The 10,002-nt window shown below is 41.8% G+C and overlaps 1 protein-coding gene across 1 annotated transcript; it reads right to left on the reverse strand.

Moving 5' to 3' along the window:
- Window positions 1-2,664: 2,664 nt before the first annotated feature.
- Window positions 2,665-9,471, reverse strand: LOC109902491 (repulsive guidance molecule A-like). Its single transcript, XM_020498875.2, has 3 exons — window positions 9,211-9,471; window positions 6,034-6,545; window positions 2,665-4,250 (listed from the first exon to the last, which is right to left on the reverse strand). Exons 1-3 carry the CDS (start codon window positions 9,302-9,304, stop codon window positions 3,552-3,554), a joined length of 1,305 nt encoding a protein of 434 aa, XP_020354464.1. The 5' UTR covers window positions 9,305-9,471; the 3' UTR covers window positions 2,665-3,551.
- Between the last annotated feature and the right edge of the window lie 531 nt (window positions 9,472-10,002).

The raw sequence follows: 10,002 nt of genomic DNA on the forward strand, positions 1-10,002 counted from the left end.
TAGATTTGGTTAATTAAGAAATGCGAACAGCTATGATTGAATTCAAACGTGTGTTGGTTTCAGGGTGTGATTTTATGAGTGTGTTCGTAGGTGGAAAGAGTTAGCCAAATTATTTTCTCAATTAGCTTTAGCTGACTGGTGTGCAACCTGATTTTTCTTTGGATAGTCTAGCCCGGGGATTAGTTAGGGACCGTCAATAAATTACACAATGTAAATTAGACAATATTTTCATGCTGCACACCTTTTAGTTTTCTCATTAAATGCCTTCAGTATTTGTTTATACATTTCTACAATTTATAGTTGGTTTGAGGTTCTTATGTCATTGAAATTTGGAGCTATTGGAATATTTACATATTGTCCCATGTACATTGTGTAATTTATCAAATGGTCCCTAACTTACCCCATAGGGATATTTCCGCATAACAGCGCAACACAACTCCAAACATGACAGATAAGAAGCTACGTAGCCTGTAGGCTATATGAATATAAAGTGACATGAGCCCAAAAAAGATTACCGTTGGAATGGCATAAGTTATAAGAACTCTAAGGTTAATTTGATTTGGTCAGTTCTACCAGCTAATGTGAGATTTTTAGATTACATAACATTCTAGGACACATAATTTAATGGCCTATGTATTTTTCAATGTTTTGTCCACCTACAATCTAACCACAAAGCTGGCCATCTTTTCCCCTCTCTTTCTGGCTGCCCCCCCCTTCTCTTCTAAGTTCAAGTTTGTTTATTCATCATATACACATGATAAACATGGAGTACACAGTGCAATGAAATACTTACTTGCAGGTTGACCTCTCGACACTGCAACATCAACTGAAAAAGTGTCAAATAAAGAGAAATACAAATAAAAGCTCAATTAAATAATTTCACCAATTCAACAATAGCCAGTTTTTTACAAATAGTTACATAACCTATATGGAAACAACACACGAGCCAAACATGTTTACCCATAGAATGGAACAGGTTAGAGGACCTCTATGATTCATTTTGTCAGTTCTACTTCCTCAACATTGCTAATGTTAAACAGGGTTAAAAATGCTTTAGTAAAGTTCAGCTTCCGTCCATAGGGGGGCATTTTGCTGAGTCACATTGACATCTAACCGGTGCTGAAGGGGTGGGGTCAAGGGACGAGCGGTCCACTGTGTTGAGAAATCGTGACCAATCACAGCAGGCACCGCGTCACTCCAGGGGCTTCTTGCAGTGCCTGCTACTGCCTAGTGTATTATATTGTATTGTTTTTTTTCATTAACATTTGTCAGTAAAACATGTATTTGGTTATGGAAACTCAGATTGAAAGGTTTGGGGCTGGATCAAAAACATCCGGGGCTGAATCCCCTGGAGCCCAGGCCAAATGACGCCACTGGTTTTACTCTCACTTGGAGAACACCCTGTCCCTCTTCATATGTCAAAAATTATAAATGATTTGGCCTAGATCTTGGAAACATTTTGATTTGATTTTTTAGAAATACTAGTTACCCACTTGGCTGAATCTAAATTAATTCCAGAACAGTTAACATGGAGAACCCTGTTGAGTGGGCTAGATGGAAAGCCATCAATATCCCTGGCTTGTCAATCTGTGGAATAGGCTCCAGTGCGCAGCAGAAATTTGTTATCTTTTCTGTTGGCACGTAAATCCCTTCCACACGGTTCACGACACAAATGTTCCCATCGTGCAACACAATCAGAACACCTGCCTTTTTCTTAAATACATCATATCCTGAGTGTTTCTAGAAAGTTTTCTATTTTACCCAAAACAGCAAAGTGGGCAGTCTGTCAATGACAAATGTATTTATATATATATTTTTTAACAAAAGGTTTTTCCACTATCAATTAAAGGCTTTATTGGTTTCACTCATTTAAGACTTACATGAAGTGCCTCCAGTCTTCACACCACTTGACTTTTTCCACATTGTTACAAAGTGGGATTAAAAATGTCAATACATTAGAATCACTTTTGGCAGCAATTACAAATGAGTTTTTCTAGGTAAAGCCAAGAGCTTTCCACACCTGGTTTGTGCAACATTTGCCAGTTTTTTTCAAAATTCTGTCAAATGGTTGATTGCTTAACAGTGGAGGCTGCTGAGGGGAGGACGGCTCATAATAATGGCTGGAACGGAGTGGATCGAGCAAATGGAAACCACAATCTTTGTATTTCATACCACACCAGACTCCAATCCAGCCATTATGAGCCATCCTCCCTTTAGCAGCCTCCACTGCTAGACAACCCTTCAGATCTTGCCATAGATTTAAGTCAAACTCAGGAACAATCATAGATTTGGCCTTGTGTTTTAGGTTAACAAGGGCTTGAATACTTGACTCGACACGTCAGCAATTAATTTGTAAAGATTAAAAACAATCCCACTTTGACGTCAAGATAGTGTGTAGGCCAGTGACAAAAACATCTAAATGTATTCCATTTTAACTTCAGGCTGTAACAAAATGTAAGATCAAGGAGCGACTACATCTGAAGGCACTGTATGTAGAAGGTCACTGGCCTATGCTAAATATAAATTGCAACCCTTTAGGAAGACTTTACCCAGAATTGACAGATTTACACTAGCAAATATTCTCCATGGTCCCACTCACATACTGAATCCTTGTGCTGTAGACGGCGACTCTTGAAAGCTTAAATCAGAAATGACATACAAAGATGGTGTACAACACTTTTTAATATGGAAATTACAGATAAGGTAAAACGCATTAGTTCATTCAAAAATACCTAACTAATCACAACAAGTGTAAAACAATCTATACACAGGCAAATGTACACAATATAAAACATACACTCTTTCAATATATTATTATTATATAGAGATTGTTTCTTTACCTTTAAAAAAAACTGGAAGCCAAGCAGCTTGAAGAGGGAGTGTTTCACCAAACTGATAATGCGATCACTTGGGTGGAGTGAAAAGTACTGAGAATATTACACCAAAACCCAAATACATTTGGATAGGTAGTATTTTCGTTTAGTTGTTGGATCATCCCATATAAGAAACATTTTCCAGTAAATATGACAACATTGAGGAACTAAACTTGGAGCGTTAACCGTTAAGTGCCTAATGATACACATTCCAGAAGTCCCTGCACTATAGACTATTTACACGTAAGCCTGATGCGTTCTCTGATGATATCTGACACGATTGTGTGCATCTTGATGTATTCCCCAAAATTATGAAATTCACTAATATTTTTGATAAGATGCATTTACAGCCGGTGCACAGAACCACGTTACGATGAATTTCCCATTTAAGCATCCTGTAACTGTCTTAATCCAATTTACAAGTGTGACAATAGAGTGCATTACGCACTTAACCACCGATCCCACCTGATTGCGTGCGTTCAGGCTCAGACTCAATGAAGTGGTAGAAGCTGGCAGCCAACGTGTGTCTGGGGGGGAACAAGAAGCACTGGTATCCTTTGAGGGATCAATCCTACAAAATGTTTTAGTGACAGGAAAAGAACTACAACATTCACAAATGCAAAAAAACTCCTTCAAGCTGGCATCACTTCCACTTTGTTTGCGTGTTGTATTCGCTCTTTACAAAAGCAGTAGAACCAGGAGCAGGAGTGTGACCAGACTGGGGGTGGCTGTGGCCAATGTGTGTAGCCCCCCTCTGTTTTGTTGAACATGAGGAGTCCTGGGAGAGTTTTGCTTCAGTTTGCTGGGAGGAAGGGCCTTCAGATCCTCCAGAGCCCCGTAGGCTGCCATGGAGAACTCAGGGTCCCCTGTGGTGAGCAGGTCAAACACACATGACTGGAAGTATATGTCCTCCACTTGCAGGGTCTCCCTGCACTTGGCTGTGGCACGCTCCACTGTGTAGATCTGATGTGGGGGCAGTAGGGGCCCCAGCTCCGGGTTAGACCCGGAGCCCGGGAGGTGGGGGTGAAGGGGCTGGCGCCCCAGCGTGTGCTCCTTGATGAGCTCGTTGCGAGGGCACCCGTGCAGACAAAGCTGCAGCCCACTGTTCTCCTCAGAAAAGTCAAGGGTGTCCTCTGGCATGCGGATGGCGAAGGTAAGGTAGCGCCCCACTCGGCGCACTATGATGGACGTCCCAATGTAGCGGGCCTGGATCGTCACCAGGCGGCCCCCGGAGCCAACCTTTTCTACGATCCACAGACTGCCTCCCTCCCCGCCACTCCGAGAGCCGTCCTGGAAGGCAGAGGGAAGGTCCTCGGTGGTAGCCTGGTACACCTTCTGCTCTGTACAGCCGTGGTACGACTTGAAGATCACTGTTATCTGGAAGAGAACAATGAAGAGACAAAAAGGCAAGACAAAGGCAAGTCAATTAATGATTACATTGAAATCAAAATCTTAATTTCTGTAGTTTTGTTTGGTGGACAACTTTTAGTACATAGAACTATAATAACTATGCTGATGGTAAAAGCTGTTGAGGCATTATCCTGCATACACCCTGATTACTAACAACTAAGCAGCAGATGCCATCAGAGGCCTTCAACGGGTGTAGTACCATTTTGAGCCACAGTGTGTCAGCAGGACCTTAACTTATGACATGAAAGGTTAATTCTAAAGTTTGTTTTCAAACTCCAGTCTTTCTCTTAGAAAAGGTGTAAGAGCTTTTGGGTAATCTGATGGAAGGAATGCACCGTGAGCAGAAATATTCATTATACTTATTTTCCAGTAAATATGGACTAGAAAGCATCAGCAACACATTGGTGAGGTCTTGGACCACTAACTTATAATAACCAAATCCAAAGAAACAACTAGGCCAACTAATGAGTGTTCCCACATTAATCTGTGCAATCTAAAATAAATACTGTACATGTCATAAACCATGGCACATGTAAGAAAGAGTATGGAGCCATACAAGAGTGATGGATCAAAACAAACCCAGCTGTCTGATAGTCCTAGAAAATCAGAAATACCATCCACCACAACTGCCACTGTGCCAGAGCTCTGACACGACTCTGGAGTTGAGTCTGGATTTTTGGTACTACGCAAACATTTTCACGGCTTTGTCAAAGAGCTGGCTATGGTTCACTTCACAGTTAAGGGGATACTGTAATTGATGAAGGATTTTCCTTTCTGTACTGACAGTTGCCCCAATTCAAGCGGACGGTGGTGGGGGCATGCGGTATTGGCGTTGCATTCCCTCCACCCATATGAACAAAAAATTATAATTTGAAATAGTTGGCTCTGAAATCTGTTCTCCCTTTAGTAGTGTTTGGTTTACTTCGAACTCATACGCAATCTAGCATAGGTTATTTACAAAAGCTCTTGAGGTTCAGCAAACTGATCTGAAAGAAACTGTCAGACCAGTCATTATCACTTTTATCAAATCTAGCCTGTCTAGATGATTTGGCCTAGGTCTATTGAGCTTCTCAGAGGTCTAGGTAGTCCAAGACCCAATCCTTTGTGTATTTGCTTGTAATCTACATGAGCTGAAAAATTCACTAATGAATACAGATTTGAGCAAATGTGGCATGGTAAGCGAGTCTAAATTTAGCCCTACTTTTTAGTGTCTACCAAGTGTTGTATTCATCCAGTGCATATCTACAAATGTAGTAAGACAAGCTCCAAGTGTGGCTTTCAATATGAAGAACCAGGTTTAAATGTCGACTTGAGGAGAAAATGGTATTACGATAAACCAAACAAAAAAAAAAAATTTTAATCAAATTATTTTTCAAATGATTCCATATTTCAAGAAAAATCTGTTCATTATTTGACTACAGTGGAGAACTCATTTTATTAAAAGCCAATTGTGGGAGAGGGAACTGTTGGGGCAAGCGTTAATCACTACCACATGACTGACCACCCATGTGTTAAAGGTAGAGCGCTCAAGCATGTCTGTGATCCAACACCACTAAGTACACCACTTCTCCCCTGGTGTCTGGAAAAGGAGAGGTAAAGTCACTGCAGACAGAACCTAACTTGAGATACACGTGTCAGTCTCCTTTCAAATGTAATGTATGACATACAGTTCAGGTACCTTTGTTATGATTGGGGCCCTATATTTTACTGACAGCAAAACCACCATACATGAACCCATGACTTGGCCTACCTTGCTGGTGGCGGTGGCGCTGGAGCCCAGGACAACAGGTACGTTGGTCACCTGCACCGACAGGTAACGGTTATCGATAAGAGGCCACGCCCCCTCCACCTTGCAGGTCTGGAACTCGTCGCGGAACGTCCGCAGGTGTGGGTCCCCGAATAATCCACAGTGGGCATACTTCTTTCCCTGGCCGGCAGGGCCCGAGGCCAGCACACGGCTCTCGTAGTCACACAGCTCGGACACGACTGGCCTGGAGGTGCTAGGGGCCCTGGCCGAGGAGGTGGGCCCGTCGCTGGAGCAGTTGTGCTGGGTGAAGAGCTCTTTGATACGGAACACGGCCGAGTGGTAGACAAGGTCACCCCTGCAGCTGCGCGCTGTGCGGCGGGTACACAGGGCGTAGGCACGCAAGGCAATGCAGTAGTCCACATCGGACAGGGAGTCTTCCTGGAGACCACTAGAGGGAGAGGTAGAGGCCACGTACTCCGCATTGCAGCGCTGGATCCGGCACTGTTGGCAGTGTGCTGTAGGGGGGAAGGAAACAGGGGACAGGTGTTACATGTTTATCATTGCCAACAACAGGTGAACAGAAACATGTGAGGAAAGTCATTTAGATAATGAACAATTGTGTACACCGAAGCGGAAACTAGTTAAATGGTGGTGTATACGAATGTGTTTGTCTGAACTCTCCCTATGAAAAATTTAGGCAAAAACTGCTTAACACTACTCTAAATGACCATATAAAATAGGTTTCCAATAGAAATCACAGTAATTGGGCAAGTCTATTCACTGCTTAATAACTGTTATAATTAATTTTCTGAGTTAACACATCAGCTGTACAACCCAGCTACTTGCAGCAGGACAGTTAAACTAGTCCACATATCGAGTTCACATTTGAAAAAAGTGCCACTTAAACCCCAAATGCGCCAGCCCACAGGGACATGGTACCATACCCTGTCTAAGAACAAAATCAGTCAAAACTTAATAGCCCCCACAACTAACTGCCACAAAAATAACAGTGCTTCACTGCTGGAGGAAGCCAATCTATCTAGTTTGCTAAAAGGTGATGAATGTGGTTTGGATTTTGCTTGGCCAATAGGAGGCGCAATAAAGGTGCACATGCCCACTGTATATGAGGTTGACTTCAGACCCAAGAGGAACTGCACAAAGAGCAGTGCTTGTTCAGCAACCGACTAACAGCTGGTCGAAGGCAAGGATGTAAGACCCAGTCAGGATCGTATAAATTCAGCACTTCCTGTGTTAAGTTATTACTCAGCACTGTGTATCTGGCAGTAAATATGTTTTGGGGGTAACAAGGAGACTATGTATTCCGATGTTTCACGTTTGAGAAGCCCATAGGCTTATCTTGAGGTGACAGGTGCATTGCATGACATTCATTTATTGCCTCACCTGTGCACGTGTCACACACATTACATCCACTTTAATACTACAGCCTCAACAAGACTAAAAACAGAACTATGAACAATAATCATATTCACATTGACAGAAGATATGATAATTAATACTAGGCCTCCAGACTGTTAACACCAAAAGGCATGATGAGCTTACAATACAAATCTTGTCATTTTTATTTATTTTTTCCCCAGACAGTGGGGAAAGATAACTGGTTGCAAAACTGTGTGAAAACATTTTCAAGTGACTAATGCCCTACATGGGTCCGGCAACTGTTCATCAAAAGTGAGATGTTGTGTGAGAGGTCATTTTAGAAGCATTTTACATCCCGCTTCTAAATTCCACCAATGATCCATGTGTTTGGAGGGAGGTCACCAAACTCTGCTTAGAATGTTGTCCGTCTGGCAATCACAGCGCAAACAACAATGTCCATCTCTAAAGGCTTTATGGTCAGACCTTGTCAAGACGCAATGTGAGAACTATGTGCGGAAATGGGAAAGGATTAAGAGAATAGGACGAATTTGCATAGGGAAAAATATATTTCAACAGGCGCGTGAGAACAGTTTTAATGGAAACAAAATAAGAGGGTGGCTTTAGAATGTAAACGAGGCAAGCATGGCATATCCAGTATTATAACGATGATCTTACGCATCCTGCTATGTACATGAATACACCAACCAAAATGCACAATAACCATGTCATAGCAGTCTACAACATTATGGGGAAGAAAGAATTTAAAACTCAACTAATACTAACAATACTAATTTATAGGATACTGTGTTGCAATGCAATTCCATTTATTAGATTTTATAGCGTCCAACTTTATCTGAAGCTCATCTAAGGATCTACGGTGAAAATTGTCAAAACACTACAACATATCACGAAACGATTGTAACAAAAACACATTAGTCTCAAATCCCCATGTGTTTATCTGTAACAACTCTTGTGACTTAAACTTGTAACGTTAACTGGGCATTGCGTCATTTTTCAAATAACTTCGAAAGTTGCTCAAACTAACAAATCACCACACTTACACAATGTGTCGTGTCGCTCATGCATACAAAGCTCGGGCCGAAGTTTTTTAAAGTTACGATGGACACGTTCAGAGGCCGAAAAGTCTGACCAATGCATTGTAATAACAAATGAAGCGTGAACTTAAAGACACCATCGAGTAAAACTAACCACGGCGTCAACAGTTAGCAAGCTAACTTACATGTTAAAACGTGTTAGCCATGTGTCGCTACTTTAAACATTTTCGAATACACATTTGCAAATGCGACGTCAAAGGGCTAGCAAGCTAAATGCTAATGTGCTTAATTAGCCAACTTCTACAAGTAACGTGAAACTTTATTTTAGACTTCGTTTGTGAATACATCATTAGGTCTATAGCTAGTTTCGACCGTGAAAAAAAAAACTGTTCGGGATATAATGCATTGAACTAGATACTTTGAGCAAACGGTTAGCAAACTTAGATCGTGTAGTTTAGCTAGCCGCTAACTGCCCGTTTTAGGCACGCAGCAAGCTAGCTCGCTGATTACCGACTTAACTTATAGTTCAAACAGTGATTTGTTACAACTCCGAATTAACAGCAATATACAGGGTAAACAAAAATACAGTCCCATGTTTCAGTTCATAACTATTCCCGAAAGCGTAAGTGTTTTTGTGAACTAGTCTCGCACCATTAACACAGCCAAGAAAGTCTTCCATCAATCATTCTGGGTGCGGGAAAAATGTTTTGCATGCACACAGGAGAACATACATAATATGTTGCCTTACCTGGTCGGAGCAGCAGCGAAAGTAAAACCATCGTAAAAGTAATACAGTTCCAAAGCTGCCGCTTAGCCAAGTTTTGAGGTCCGCTTCTCCCCATGCCAATCCATTCAGTTAGAATGGAGTTCTTCGACTGCTGCTCATCGACGCTGTAGCTGCGTGAAATTAGACAAACATTCGTATTCTTTCCCCTGCGCTGTCATTCAAAAAGGGCCCAGTCTTCAGGGCGGCTCTACGTGGGAGGGGTCTAACATAGTAGACGGGGCTCAGATGTGGTTGTTGGCCAATGAAATACTAATTATTCGTTGACCACTTTATATTTACATAATGCGGTTTATGGCAATCATGGGACATTGGGACTAAGCCAATGGAAAGTGTTTCTAAAGACAATGGAGTCGTTTCGAATTGATCATTGTAGTAGTTGGTAGCCAGTTATATGAAGTATTCGGCCAGGATAGGGCTGATGACAATTAATTTTTCTCACATCTAATTACACTTACAACTAAAACATGATGTTTGCAGCCTACATGATTTATCTGAAAGAAATAGTAAACCTCTTTCAGGAGAGAGTTCGAGATAGGAGTTGTAGCTCTGTCCACATAGCTCCCTCTCTGCACTATAAAGCATTCAGCTGTGGCAGTTGTCCTGTTTGATCTCCCTGAGTCTCAACATAGCTGGAGAGCAAATGGCCCAATGCAAACAACCCTGTTGTTTCTCTCTGCTTCACTTAAATCATTACATTACTTTCCCTTCTTTCTGAAGAAAATGCTCACCCAGGAGAACAATGGTGTCATAACA

The sequence above is a fragment of the Oncorhynchus kisutch genome, linkage group LG13, assembly GCF_002021735.2.
Source record: "Oncorhynchus kisutch isolate 150728-3 linkage group LG13, Okis_V2, whole genome shotgun sequence".
NCBI lineage: Eukaryota > Metazoa > Chordata > Actinopteri > Salmoniformes > Salmonidae > Oncorhynchus > Oncorhynchus kisutch.

Coding starts and splice junctions, on each gene's coding strand:
- LOC109902491 (XM_020498875.2), bottom strand. CDS start 9,304: ATGGGGAGAAGCGGACCTCAAAACTTGGCTAAGCGGCAGCTTTGGAAC. Junction 6,546..9,210: donor TTCGCTGCTGCTCCGACCAG/GTAAGGCAACAT, acceptor TCCCCCCTACAG/CACACTGCCAACAGTGCCGG. Junction 4,251..6,033: donor GCGCCACCGCCACCAGCAAG/GTAGGCCAAGTC, acceptor GTTCTCTTCCAG/ATAACAGTGATCTTCAAGTC.